The 15,081-nt window shown below is 49.0% G+C and overlaps 1 protein-coding gene across 4 annotated transcripts in view; it reads left to right on the top strand.

The window, feature by feature from the left end:
* Rptor (regulatory associated protein of MTOR complex 1) overlaps positions 1-15,081 on the top strand; it is a 351,571-nt gene that overhangs the window by 301,363 nt on the left and 35,127 nt on the right. For all 4 annotated transcript variants that reach the window (XM_045159731.1, XM_004655257.2, XR_006638996.1 and 1 more), the window contains exons 21-24: positions 1,521-1,639; positions 6,073-6,176; positions 6,939-7,122; positions 8,858-8,968. In XM_045159731.1, the coding sequence (XP_045015666.1) occupies positions 1,521-1,639; positions 6,073-6,176; positions 6,939-7,122; positions 8,858-8,968 (518 nt within the window). The remainder of the gene's footprint in view (positions 1-1,520; positions 1,640-6,072; positions 6,177-6,938; positions 7,123-8,857; positions 8,969-15,081) is intronic.

Genomic DNA, 15,081 nt, shown 5'->3' with positions numbered 1-15,081 from the left:
CTCCCTGTTGTTGAACAAACACATGCATCTCAGCAAACAAACTGTCCAACTTAGATCCAAAATATAGAGGGTGGAGTTTTGTGTGGCTGGCTGTCTCCTCGTCCCACTTCTCCTCCATGAAGATGACATTGCCAGCCTGCTAATGGTCAAGCAAGGTCACCGCTTGCACAGGTGCCATTCTTTCACCCTTGGTGCCTCTAAATATATTTGATTGATTGATTGTTTGATTGATTGATTGATTGATTTGATACAGAGAGAGAGAGAGAATGGGCATGCCAGGGCCTCCAACCACTGCAAACAAACTCCAGACTCATGTTTTCCCTTGTGTATCTGGCTTATGTGGGTCCTGGAGAATCGAACCAGGATCCTTTGGTTTTGCAGGCAAAATGCCTTAACCACTAAGCCATCTTTCCAGCCCAACTCTTGGTGCCTTTTGTCCTCTTTGAACAACCTTTGCTCAAGCCATATCCTCTTCCAGAAGCATCTTATCCCCATCTTCGCCTCGTCCAGCACGGTGCGGCCCCAGCTGTGCTGCAGCCCCACGTGACTTTGCCTGCGGTTACCTCCGGGTTTCTGCAGGTTCCCCACACTTCTCCACGGCTCCGTGTTTTCATCGCCTCTGAGCCTTAGACCTGCTTTATGCTACTGCTCTTAGCCTCTGCTGCTTCTCCACAAGGAGAACAGCCCTACTCCCCTGCAGAGCCACCTCTCTCCTGCACCTCCCTACGGTATCCTGGGATGACCTGGCTTGAAGGTCACGCAGGCAGTTACCACCTTCACTAGTCATCAAGCCTGCCATCATCCTGGCATCCGTGCTGGGGGCAGTGCCTGCCCTATGAGTATTGGTCATGGAGAAAGTGGGCAGAACTGAACAGCCCTCACTGAGACCCTCTGCAATATGTTGTTGGGTGTTGGTGTGGCTAAGTCTCAGCCTGTCCTGCCTTACGTCCAAGTTGCCGCACGAGACTTTGTGCCAAGTGCTTGTTGTATGAGTTGTGAAATTGTGGGGACCAGTGGTCACATCACACATCCCTCATTGCTTCCCGGGTTCTTAGAATAGTACAAGCATGTGGGGTGGACGTGAGGAACCAAGCAATCACAGTGTACAAGACATGCAGTATGTGTGGAGTGGGCTATGGACAGAGACTTGAGTCTTACTACACCATGCCCTGTAGGCCATGGCTGCTCTGAGAATCTAGAACATGAGCTCAGATGTGCCTGGTGACTGGGTGGTGCTCTGTAACCAGCCAAGCATTCCACATGCAAACCCTACTCATTTCCGGCTGCTTTCCTCTCAGAGCCAGCCAGCCAGCCTCAGAAGACAAGACTGGTGTGACCAAGTCTGTTTACTGCCGGAATTCTTGGATCTCTAGGCCTATCACCAGAACAGTAAAGTAGGGTGCTTCCTGCAGCCCCCAGCTCTTCAGAGTTCCCTTTCCTAATATCATGGGTAGGTTTTCCAAAAGTGGGCTCTCAGGACATTACGGCTGGGTACTGATCATCTGCTGCTTCCTCTCTAGGAGTGTCTTTCAACAGTGTTTACACACAGATCTGGAGAGTCTTACTGCACCTTGCTGCAGATCCCTATCCAGATGTTTCCGACTTGGCCATGAAAGTCCTCAACAGTATCGCCTACAAGGTATGTGTGATGGAGGTTATCCTTGAAGCTGTCAAGTTTCTGACTTTCAGTCATAAATATTCAAGCAAAGGTCTCTGGGCCTACACCATGGTTTGAAAGAATACATAAATAAAATGAACTTTCGTCAAACACTTAAATCTGGAGAATCACTATAAGCCCTGAACTGTATTTCTATGTAGCATTTATTTATTTATTTATTCGAGAGAGAGAGAGAATGGGTGTGCCAAGGCCTCTAGCCACTGTAAATGAGCTCCAGACTCATGTGCCACCATGTATATCTCTGACTTACATGGGTTCTAGGGTGTCAAACCTAGCTCCTTAGGCTTCGCAGGCAAGTGCCTTTAAGTCATTTCTCCTGCACTTTTAAAGATATTTTTATTTATTTATTTGCAAGCAGAGAGAGGGAGAGAAAAAATAAACGGGCACACCAGGGCCTCCAGCCACTGTAAAGGAACTCCAAATGCATGTGCCACTGTGCATCTGGCTTTACATGGATATTGAGGAATCAAATCCAGTTTATTAGGCTTTATAGGCAAGCACCTTAACTGCTGAACCACTTCTCCAGTCCTCTACAATTCTTATTTGTGACTGTTTTGGTTAAGAGAAACTGAGAAACTGATTTTTCTCTGCTGTTTTTCTATTTTATTCATAGCTGCTCATCTTTTTCTCACTTCTTTTCTTCTGCTTGTTTGGGGTTTCATTGCTCTTATCCTAATTTCTTTTTTGGTGTTTCAAGGTAGGGTCTCACTCTGGCCCAGGCTGACCTGGAATTCACTATGGCGTCTCAGGGTAGCCTCGAACTCATGGCAATCCTCCTACCTCTGCCTCCCGAGTGCTGGGATTAAAGGCGTGCACCACCATGCCCCATGCCCGGCTTTCTTTTTTTTTTTTTGGATATCCTAATTTCTTGACATAGAACATAGGCTATTGATTTTAGTCCTTTCTTCCTTGGGGACTATGAACTCTTCCCAGTCCTTTGTGTAAGCTCTGAAGATTTGCCTAATGCCTCCCAGCCCCATGGGTTTCCATCCTGCTCATGTGCAGGAGAAGGGTGTCAGTGAAAGGCACCTTGGAAGTGCTCCCCTTTCCTGTACTTACTCTGAAGACCCCAGCCCCTTTTCCTCCCTGGATCTTGGCTGTGTTCTTTCACCCTGAAAATGCTGGGTCCTCCTAGGTCCCCTTCTCGATAGGGACTGGCTGCATGCTGCTTGCAGGTCTAAAGCTTGGAAACTTACTGGGTGTCCCCATGTCTGGGGTATCACAGGCCCGTGATTCCTGGCATCTCCTGAATGAAAACACAGCACACTGCCCATACTGGCAGCTCATATGGACCTGCTGCATTGTAAGGAGCGCCATTCTTACTTCTCGCCACTGCTCTCCCACACCTACCGTCCCCACTGTTCTTGCAAAAGCTCAAGATTGGGTTTTGTTTTTTTTTAATATTTGTATTGAAAACTGTGAGTGGGAATGGGTGCGTCAGGAGCCTCTTGTCACTGCAAAGAAATGCCAGATGCATGCACTACTTTGTGCATCTGGCTTTACGAGGGTACCAGGGAATTGAACCCAGGCCATTTGGTCTTCAAGCAAATGCCTTTAGCCACTGATGAATCTTTCCAGCCCCAAGGTTAGGCTTTAAAGACTCTTTCCAGTGGGATCATTTAAAAGGTTTGTATGGACATTAATGCATTGTTTGATCTCTAGAGTTTATGGTCAAAGAAAGCAGTGGCCAATTCACACACTTGTTGCAGGGTTGTGGCACAGTTGTCTGGTGGCCTCTTGACTTTTTGCAGATGACAGCCTCCTAACCATGGCCACCCTGGCACCTGCTGGGCAATGCAGCTCAAGGCTATGATGTGAGCACTCCCCAGTGAGTGTAGGGTCTTGAGTGTTCTGGTGGTGGTGAATCAGGATTCAGTCTATTTAAGTTTGCCTTTCATAAGCTTTTATGTATTTGCCCTTATGAATACTCTGCCTGAATTATTTAACACTGTAATCCTGTTGCCTGCTATTGGATTTTACTGTAAGATCATTGCTGCAGACACCAGAGTGTTAAATAGTTCCTCTTAGAATGTAGTGCATAAAGCACAGAAACCTCCCTGCTATGCTGTAGAGGTGCGGCCTTAGCCTCTGCCTCCAGGCCTGGCCTTTGGAATTGTGCTGAGCTCTGACTAAGCTAGAGCGCCAATACATACCTGCTAAGCTTCCTATATGTCACCTGCCTAATGCAAGTTACAGCCTGCCTTACTGTGAGAACTACACACTATGACTGAGTCCCATAACCTCAGCAGGACCCCCAGTGTTTGACCTCTGTGCCTACTTTGCTACAGTGGCACACAGACTTCAGTGTACACACACCACAGCCAGAGCAACAGGTCAGGATGGCCTCCTGGAGACCTTGCAGGGACACAGCATCACTGTACATGTGCAGGTATGCATGCATGTGGTTTATTTTAAAACATAATTTTTAAAATACTTATTTATATATTTATTTGAGAGAGAGAGAAAAAAACAGCTAGATACAAAGAGAGAATGGTTACACCAGGACCTATAGCAATAGCAAATAAACTCCAGACTCATGTACCACATCTATCTGGCTTACGTGGGTCCTGGGGAATCAAACATGGGTCTTTGGCCTTGCAGGCAAGTGCCTTAACCGCTAAGCTATCTCTCCAGCCCCATACATGTGTTTCTTAAGAGGATCACTACTTAGGGCCAGAGAGTTTGCTCAGTAGATAAAGCACTTGCACAAGTTTGAGTACCTGAATTTGGATCCCCAGGCCCCATCAGGAAGCTATGGAAGGCTTCTGTAATACCAGTGTACCAGCCAGTCTGGCAAGGGAAACAGTGAACGAGTGGCCCTGCATCACAACCAGGTGGAAGGCAAGAACAACCCCACAATAACCCCAAACTGCACGTGTGCACCGTGACATGTGTCATACCCACACATCAAAAAAGTAGACATGGGGCTGCAAAGACAGCTCAGCAGTTAAGAGCGCTTACCTGCAAAGCCTACTGGCCGAGGTTCAGTTTCCCAGTACGCATGTAAAGTTCATTTGCAGTAGGCAAGAGGCACTATCAAATCCAGTGTTCCTTTCTGGCCACTGTAGGCAAGCGTGCCCTACCACATATGAGTACATAGGGCATTGCAAGGGCACATATGTGTGCATACGCCACACATACACACACCACATTACAAAAGTAGAATAGTACTCTTTTGGTTTTTGAGGTAGGGGTTCACTCTAGCCCAGTCTGACTAGAATTCACTCTGTATTCTCAGGGTGGCCTTGAACTCATGGCGATCCTCCTACCTCTGCCTCCTGAGTGTTGGGACTAAAGGTTTGCGCCACCACACGGGGGGGGGGGGGGGGGACGACTTTTGAAAAAGTAAACACTGCTGAAGGAGTAGGGAACCTAACCATTAAGAAAATCCTTCCTTGTCCTCATTTGAATTTCTAGAAATGCCTTACTTTCCACTCTCAGAACTGAGGAGATTATATTTCATTTTACGGAGCAGTGAGCATGTTTTGCATTATTTAACTCATCAGAGTCAAGGCAGCTCATTACTGTGGAATGCCCCATAGAATTCTGTATTCAGATACAGAAATTGCCACCGGCTCCATACGAAAGAACTGCACAGCTCCACAGCTATGGTCTGATTTCATGTTTATATATGCCCATTCCATGGGCCTACAGCTAGCATTTTGCCTTTAGTTTTTATTACAGGAGCTCCCTGGAGTTCACATCCCTGTGCCTGGGACTGGGAGGCTCAGAGCTCCTCGGAGGATGTGTTTGCGTTCTCCTACAGACTGCATGCCTGGAGTGACAGCAACAGGACAGTCAGGAAGTGCTCGGGCCCAGCTCTGGTTCTTAGATAGCATACCATCCTCCTTCATCTGTGTCCTCAAACCGTGCTCTACAAGATCCTAAAAGTGTTCAGTTAAGCTGGCCTGGGGGTGGGGAGTGGAGTGGGCACTTCATGACAGGTACGAAGGCCACCTCTCCAGGGCAGAGCCCAGTGAGGCTCCTGAAAGGCCAGTGATTGCAGCTTTCAGGTGCGAGCTGAAGCGTTGAAGAGGCCAGCAAGGTGAGGGATGCTGAAGACCGGCCCTGAGGTGCCCCACTGCCCCTCTGTCTTGGCAGAGGTGGAGTGGGCCATGTGCCTTGAAAGCACCTTTGGGATCTCCTGCAGGGACAGTACCCAGTCCTGAGCCCCACAGGACTCCAGCAAGTGATCTCTAAAGGACACAAAGAACAGCATGTTATCCCATTGGGGACACTTCCCCTGCAGGTTCCACTGGCACTTGAAATTTCCTCAGCCTTTTTGCCACCATCTTTTAGACACAAAAGCAACCACCAGCCTCACAGTTCTGACTCATAGCTTTAGGTAGGCTGTCACTCTGTGAGCTCCCATCACTTGTCCTTTGCTCTTTCAGGCCACAGTGAATGCCCGGCCCCAGCGCATCCTCGACACCTCCTCGCTCACCCAGTCAGCCCCGGCCAGCCCCACCAACAAGGGAATGCACATCCATCAAGTGGGGTAAGTGGCCGTCACACGCCACATCTCCTCGCTCTCTTCCTTCCTTCCTCCATGTACACGCCCACATCTGTCTACTTTTTTTTAAATTTTTATTTATTTATTTATTTGAGAGCGACAGGCACAGAGAGAAAGACAGATAGAGGGAGAGAGAGAGAATGGGCGCACCAGGGCTTCCAGCCTCTGCAAACGAACTCCAGACGCGTGCGCCCCCTTGTGCATCTGGCTAACGTGGGACCTGGGGAACCGAGCCTCGAACCGGGGTCCTTAGGCTTCACAGGCAAGCGCTTAACCGCTAAGCCATCTCTCCAGCCCGACATCTGTCTACTTTTGAACCAGGGTTCTTCCCAGTCTCGGAAGCCCTTCATTTGTATATGGTATGACAGGAAAAGCTGGACTAAGCCTCTCTTCTATGGCCTTTGGAATTTTTTCAGAACTAGGTGACCAACAGGGTAGGTGCTACCCTGTCCCAGCAGTGTTCTCTCAGGAAGTGGGGTGCTGACCCTGGACGCATGGCATGGGCAGCCACACACTCTTCCTGGTTGGTGTACCTGCTCTGGGTTTAGCTCCCATCCTCACTGCCTCTCAGCCCACCAGTGCTTTCTCAGCACCTGCCAGCAGATGCCCAGAGGGGAAGTCCTTACTCATCTTGGCTGCTGGCATTTGGAAGTCACAGTGACATGTCGGGTATCACTAGGTAGGGTTGGGGGGTCTCATCTCTACACGATGGAGTAAAGCGTGCTGCCCGCCTTTCTCCCAACACAGAGGTTCCCCACCAGCATCCAGCACCAGCAGCTGCAGCCTGACCAATGACATGGCCAAGCAGCCGGTCAGCCGTGACCTGCCCTCCAGCCGCCCGAGCACTGCGGGCCCAGCAGCAGCACAGTACACTCCCCACTCCCACCAGTTCCCCCGGACACGGAAGATGTTTGACAAAGGCCCCGACCAGGTACAAAGATGAGGGCTGCTTTGCTTTCTGGTCTCCCTGCAACACTTCTTTATAGGTCTGCTGGTCTGGGTGACTCCATGAAACAAAATAAACATGCGGAGTTAATTTGCTTCTTCCCTTCTTGGGTAAATAGCATGTTGCCTCCTGTCATAGCAGCTTCTGTGTGCTGTTTATTCTGAATGGGTTGTTTTGTTTTTCCATAAACACTCAATTACTTTACACAGACAGACACACACACTCTTTGTCTCTAAGTTGAAAAGGAAATAAGAATCTGCTTTCTCTCCAAGGCTCTGAGAGACAAGCCTGCCTCAGAGGCCTCTGCTGGCCTGTCTAGCCGTGTGCTGCTTTCACGGTCAACGTCATGAGGTCTAAAGAAAGGTGTTCAGAACTTGCTTGACTGTAGCAGTAGAGGTATGCATGGCTCACTTTGTCCTCTAGCGAACAAGAGAAGACACACCTTGGTGCTGGGAGGCTGAGGCAGGAAAGGCTAGATCACCCTGATTTACAGTCAGACTCTGAATCAAAGAGGAACCACACCCCTTGTGGGTTGACCATGGATTGAGACTTGCCATGTGAGTGACTAGAGGGCCTGTGTAGCAGCAGCTGGGCAGGTTCCCCATGCCCAGGAAGCCCTGAACCCACTATGGCATAGCATCCAGCAGCCAGTGAGCTCTACGTGCAGTGTCCCGGCTGGGCCCTGACACAGTGGGGTGGGGAGCAGGTGCAAGGGGCCATGGCTCAGGGAGCAGCACATCTAGTTCCAGGCGTGTGAAGCCGACTCACCCACCAGAGCACTTGCATAAAGCCAAGCCATTGCTCCCAGATGGAAATGAGCCTGTGTCCCTCTGATGGTGGGAGCCCTACCCTAAGTATGGGGGCACAGGTGAGGCAAATGCTGGCACTGGTGGCCAGGCCTTTCTTCCTTCCACCTGGGAAACAGCACAGGTCCTCCTGGCAACTCTGCACTTAGAAGTGGTTAGATCTCGGCTGCCTGCACTGTGCTATGCTTACTGGCCTCTGCCTGTGCCTTGTTGCAGAGACATTGCAGGCTGAGGAGCCAAGCACTGAGTCTGAAGATCCGCATGGCTCTGACATAGGAGTCAGCCGGGCACATGTCCCTGGGTGTCAGCAGGACAGACATGGTCATGCAGCTGCCACTAGGGAAGGAACCCAGGGTTTCATGTATGCTGGGCATGTACTCGACCACTGAGCCACACTGCAGCCCCTGATTGTGCTTGCAGATATCTAGGGTTTCCTGGTCACCAGGATGCCCCAGTGAGAGCACAGAGCAGTCTGTACAAGTTGGCACTGCTCACCATAACCATTGTCCCCCCCTTAGAAACTCTTTCAAGTGGGGGGGGGCAGAAAGATGGCTCAGTGGCTAAAGGCGTTTGCTTGCAAAGGTTGCTGCCCTGAGTTCAGTTCTCAAGCCACCCATGTAAGGATGCAAAAAGTGCTACAAGGTGTAGTGTTCGTTTGCAGAAGTAAGAGGCCTTGGCACACACACACAGCCCCCCCATGCAAATGAATGAATACATTTTTTAAAGTTGTAAGAGTGTCAAGCACAGTGGCACAGACTTGTGATTCCAGCACCCAGGAAGTTGAGGCAGGAGGATCGGGAGTTCCAGGTTGGCCTAGGCTGCAGACAAAGACCCTGTCTCAAGAACAAAAGAAGTATAGGGAGGAACAAGACTAATGTGTTTCCTTCTAACTCTCCTTTATAAATACCCTGAAGACCACGGACGATGCCGACGAAGCGACTGGGCACAAAAGCTTCATCTGTGCCGCCATGCAGACAGGCTTCTGTGACTGGAGCGCCCGCTACTTCGCCCAGCCCGTCATGAAGGTGTGCTTATGCAGGGCTTGGGTGGGACCGTGGAGGGCCCCACTCCCCATGTCCCCAGCACTGACCTCACTGTCTGACCCCTACTCCTCACAGTTGCCACTTGCCGTATATCGTCCCACCCGCACCCCGGCTCCTGCACTGGACTTGGTGCCTGACCCTCACTACTCTCGTGCCGCCCACACCCTGCCTGCCCTCATTCTATAGCTCGCTGGTGCCCTGTATAGATAGTATCTTGCCTCCTTGTTGGGGGAGGCATGACCTGAGCAGGTGGGCCAGGCTTTGGAGACCCTTCTTAAACTTGTCACACCACCAGCTTCTGTAGCTCCTGTCACAGCACATGGCTTGGTGGCTATTGGACAGTGACATCAAATTGCTGTCATGGTATGGGTACCAGCAGTTAGACAGAACAGCCAAAGCAGACTTTGCTTATCATCTGACTTCTCAAAGGATCAGCATTAGCATAGTCCAAGTTCCTAATGAAGGAGTATGCCTGCGACTGCATAGTGAATCCCAGGAATCCTAAGTTAGAGTAAGACCCTTCCTTGAGAAACCGAAAAATTAGTACCATAAGGAGACACTCATGACAAGTTTGAAGATGTAGGCCCAAATCGAAACCTACTGAGTAATGGTAATTGTTCATGTCATGTATGACTCCACGTGTTCATGGAAAGCATTGGAAGGGAACTCCTTAGCTTCAGGTCACAGAGACTTGATGGTGAACTTGAGTTTGGTGTTTCTTTATATATTTCTCTTCCCTGTTGTTTCTTTGCCAAGCATGAAGTTCTTTTATAGATGGGGGGGGAAGGTAAAGAAATCAGCCCAAAGATGATAGTCCAGGATTGCCAGTCCAGCTGTGATCAACACACACAGGTCCACACCTTAGCTCCAGGTAGGAAAGCGCCCTTCTCTCACCACTGAGATGGACGTGAAGACAGGAAGGAAGTGCGCAGGCCAGCCTTGTGCACAGTGAACAAGGCTGCCAGACAGTGAATAAGCCACGCCTGGAGGCGCCCACAGAGGTGTTCTTCAGAACCAAGCTGTGGCCAGTCTAGAAGTTGAATGGGATTTAGTTTAACCTGTCAGACGCCTGGATTCTTGCTGCAGCCCAGAGCTTACCGCAGGTGAGGGCAGGTGAAGGAGAAGCAGCCTGTCTGCTCTCCCTCTCCCTCTCACTGCAGTGGCTGCCACAGGCAGTGGTGATGACTTCTGAGACGCTAATGAGCAGCATTTCTTGAAGCCCTTGAAAATTAGCTGTTCTCTGTCATCTACTTATGATAAAAGGAAGGAATGGCACAGATCATCTGAAACACATCTCTTTTCACTTAAAACTCAGTTCTGTGTTTTCCCAGTGGACTGGCTTTGCTTCCTCAGCATTAGAGTGAGCAGCCTTCCCCCAAGCACAGGGAGGCAGGCAAGTCCCCCGAGGCAGCTGGCAGCTAGCTAGGCTCACTCTGCTAGGAGTGCCTCCGTGCGGCGTGCGTTGGTTTGCTCCAGTGAAGACCTGAGGTGAGCGGCAACCGTGTGGCTGGTATGGTATGTCCAAGGACGTCAGGGCTGCTGCCTGCAGAGGAGTCTTGGGGCACACGCTGCAGAAGAGATGGCCAGGAGCGTCCCCTGGGACCTACTGCCACACACACACACACACACACACAAGCCATCAGGAAACAGTTGTCAAATAAGCAGATGACTTTTTTCCCCTGCCCCTGCCGAGCCTGTGGAAAGACTCTCATTTGGTTGCAGCCTGAGGTGACAATACTATCACCATCAGCTTTCTCTATGATGGTTGGTGGCAACCAGCCTGGGCACTGAGGGGCTGAGGTGAACTGTCAGCTTTAGAAGCAGGAACGGGGCTTGTTTTCTCTTGTTAGAAAGAGGGTTTTCCTTTTCCCAGATGCTATACATAGGTGCACTGTTTTTATTGACATAACCTTCACATGATATGTTGGTAATTAAAGGCATCAGGAATACCTGCTCCTCGCCTGCTTCCCAGAGACACTAATACCAGTTTTGAGGACTGTAGAGAGTGAAGAACCCCAAAGTTGAAGCTGTTTGGACAGATAACAAAATTCTGCCCCAGTGACAGCAGTGAGCACCTCATAGTGCGAAGAGCCACAGTTTTGATGGGTTTACCCTCCGAGATGGCAACCTTTTCCTGTGCTGGTCTACTCAGCTCACAGCTGCTATAGGATCCATAGAACAGTGTATAAGATGACCTTTCATGTGCCAAGAGAAAAGATGTCCCATTGCCAGGTATAGTGGTGCTGCACACCTTTAATCTCAGTACTTGGACAGCTCAGGTAGGAGGATCACCATGAGTTTGAAGCCTGGGCTGCATGGTGAGTTTCAAATCAACCTGCCTCGAAAACAAACAAACAAAAAAAGTCTTGAATTTTGTTGTGATTACAAAAGTAATGTGATGTATTTCTTCTCAGCAAATCCCAAAGATTGATTCTATATAGCAAGGATGGCTCACAGAGTCATGGGGAAGTCCATACCCTCAGATGCTGTAGGAAGGTGGGCAAATGCCACTACTTCATAGGACAATTTGGCAGCAACTGTGAGAATTTTACACTAATTGGAGAGGTGTGCCCACAAAACCGGTGGCCATGCCTGAGGAATATATTCTTCAGTATAGCATTGTTTAAAATAACCAGGAAAGAACATTGATTTCTAGGAGAACTAATTTAAGGTGCTTCACCCACAAAGTAATAAAATACTGCACAGCTACTAAGTGAGCGAGTTCTGCCTCCGGTAAGAATGTGGCAGATGTCTGTGGGACAGCTGGTGAAACAAGCCAACCGCAAAAGGTACCCACTTGTCCTGCTGGGCACCCAGAGTCTTAGAGCAGGCTGGGAGTCAGGAAAGGAGTGAAGTTTCTGCATTGCATACTTCTGGGTTGTTTGCATTTCTTTGGAAAGAACAACTGTTCATTTTGCAATTTTAAGCAGATGAAAATATAATATTAATTGCTGCAAGGAGGCAGGGAGGGGCTGAAGATGTAGCCCAGTGGTGGAGACACCATATTCCATCCCCAGCACTGACAGATGAAGTAAATATTTAGAAATGTAAGAATCTTATGCTGCAAAGTACAAAAAACATTGTTGAAAGTATTAAAGAAAAACTAAGCAGGAGCTGGAGAGATGGCTTAGTGGTTAAGCACTTGCCTGTGAAGCCTGAGGACCCTGGTTCAAGGCTCGATTCCCCAGGACCCACGTTAGCCAGATGCACAAGGGGCCTCATGCATCTGGAGTTTGTTTGCAGTGGCTGGAGGCCCTGGCACGCCCATTCTCTCTCTCTCTCTCTTGCTCTCGCTCTCAAATAAATAAATAACAAAAAGAAAAACTAAACAGATGACGGGTCCCCATCAGAAGGCTTGCTATTGAAATAGCAGTCCTCCTCCTCCTCCTCATTTCTCTCTCCAGTCTCCCCACCACCACCCGCCCTGCTCCTCCCGAGGCACAGGGTCTTGCTGTGTATCCCAGGCTAGCCTTGAACCCACTAGGCAGCCCAGGTAGGCCTCATACTCACAGGGATCTTCCTGCCTCATCCTCCCACGAGCTGAGATTACAGGCAGGAAATACCTCATCCAACTTCATCCCTACTTCCTTTGTCAAACCAGGTATTGTGTCATAGCCATGCAAGTCTGATACAACTAGCAATTCAGCCACACCTTTGAGGCTTTAAGGAAGAAGAAATTTGTGTGCATAGGAGTAGGACAAACACTTTCCAGTGTACTGTGAAGACAGCATTCATCTGATACCAAAGCCAGACACTGTAAGAGTGACAAAGGACGAATATACATCTTCCATGAACATGGGCTCAGGATCCTGTCACAAGCCACAAATGCAGTGGTGACTGGGTGGACTGTACTGAGCATTTAGTCCCATCAGTGACCAGTACCTCAGCAGACTGAAGATAAACCACACAATCGCCTTCATAGCTCAGAAGGAGCATCTGGCAACCCAGCAGTTGTTCATGAGAAAGACTCAGCAAGCTCGGACTAGAAGGGAGCGCCTTCCCTGGTGAAGACGCCCACTGTAGCCTGTGGTTAGCATCAGCCTCACTAGTGAAAGACTTCCTCTAAAGCCAGGAACAAGGTGAGGATGTCTGATAGCACCATTGACATCCTGCCAGAGTCCTGGGCAGCACAGCAAGGTAGGGAATGGTACAGAGAAGTTCTCTACCTCAGACACTTCTGGGTGTGGGAAATCCAAATCTGCAGAACACTGCTGGGATGAGCAAGCTAATAAGTTTTGCTGGACATGGACACATTATATAGACATTATATATGATATAGGCAGCCATTCTACAAGAAGCAATCAGAAACTAAAGCTTAACATCCATGGCATTTGCGATAGTGTTTTAAAAAACTGAAATACATAGACACATCTTTAAAAATGTATGCTGACAACTATAACAGGAAAGGAAAAATGGGAGAAAACCTGACCATACTGGAGGACTCAGCATAGGCTGGAGCCAGTTCTCCCTGAATTGCTATTTGGATCGGCACAGGTTCAGAACCCAGTAAAATTTTCTGGATAAAAACTGAAAATCTTATTATGAAGTTTATTGGGGGGGGGGGCCAATGAAACAAGCAAAGAAACTTTAAATAGAAAAACTCAGCTACAAGCCTCCCAGCATCCAATTTCCGAAGACTCAGTGTAGTTAGGAATGAGGATAAGTGTCAAGCTGGGGTGAGGGAGGACAGACATCTAGATCATAGGACAGAAGCAGACCCACACAACCATGCTGTATTGACTTTCAATGGAGGTGTGAAGTTGGATCAACTCAATGGAGAAACATCTTCAATAAGTGTGCTGTTTCCCAGCAACAGCCATGATGCATACCTCACACCCTATATAACAGCCCTAAATATGAAACCCAAAACTACAAAACTTTTTAAAGAAAATAAGAGGCTTTGGGTTAGGCAAAAGACCTCTTTAGTATGATACAAAAAGCACAAGCCTTATAAGAATAAGAGATGAATTGGACCTTATCAAAATTAAGAACCACTTAGCCGGGTGTGGTAGCACATGCCTTTAATTCCAGCACTCGGGAGGCAGAGGTAAGATCACTTGTGAGTTCAAAGCCAGCCTGGGACTACAGAGTGAGTTCCAAGTCAGCATGGGCTACAGTGAGACTCTACCTTGGGGGTGGGGGAGGAAATGAAAAGATCCAAGCCTGGTGGCACATGCCAGTAATCCTAGCACTCTGGAGCAGAGGCAGGAGGCCCTCAGGTTCCAGGGCATCCTGGGCTACAGAGTGACACTCTGTCAGAGAGAGAGAGAGAAAGGGGTTGCAGGAAGGCAGAGGGGCAGGCAGGGAAGGAGACAGAAAGTTGTGAAACAAAGATCTTGTATCTAATATACGTGAGCTCTCCAAAATCCACAAGGAAGAAAGCAACACAGCTACAAAGATTTGCAGAATCCAAGGAAGATGGAAAGTGGTGAATAAGTGCCTGAGAAGAGGCTCGGTGTCAAGGGCATTTGTCATCAAGGAGGTGAGATGCCGTCACACGTCTTCCAAATGGCAAGATCTGAAGACCTGCTGGTTGCCTCAGAATGCTCCTCCCGAGCAGTGCAAGTGCATGTGTGTGCTCACAATGGCAGAGAAGGGTCCTAAGTGTGCCCTGCAAGGCAGAAGCAGCCACTGCAGAGGCTTCATAGGTGTGGTCCGTGTATGTACCCCCGGAGTAAACAAGATCAGTTAGAAACTACGTCAGTGCTTGCTGGGACCTGGAACTCCATGGCATATGTGATGAGAGGAGCATGTGAGCATGTTGGGGATGCCCAGACTGCTCTGCCCACAGTGCTGGTAGTTAACCTGACTAAGCTTACAGTGTATAAACTGTATCTCATCCAGCCCGACTTTGGACAGAAGACACTTTCTCCCCCTGTTATTCATATTCAAGTCATAGTTAATCACAAATGCAATCAGAAGACAAAAGTACCCTTGTTTGGGTATAAACAGTGGTCCTACCCTCTGACTGTACCATAAAACCCTCTGCCCCTGGCGGTCAGGCAGGGCTTGAGACCCCAGAGCACTTCTGAGGATAGGTGGTGTGGTGAGTCTGTCAGCATGTTAACTGTTGGCAGCTTCTGGCCATACTCTGC

This window comes from Jaculus jaculus, chromosome 9 (genome assembly GCF_020740685.1).
Source record: "Jaculus jaculus isolate mJacJac1 chromosome 9, mJacJac1.mat.Y.cur, whole genome shotgun sequence".
Lineage (NCBI taxonomy): Eukaryota > Metazoa > Chordata > Mammalia > Rodentia > Dipodidae > Jaculus > Jaculus jaculus.
The sequence above is the reverse complement of the archived record's forward strand: the minus strand, read 5'-3'. Positions and strand labels throughout refer to the sequence as shown.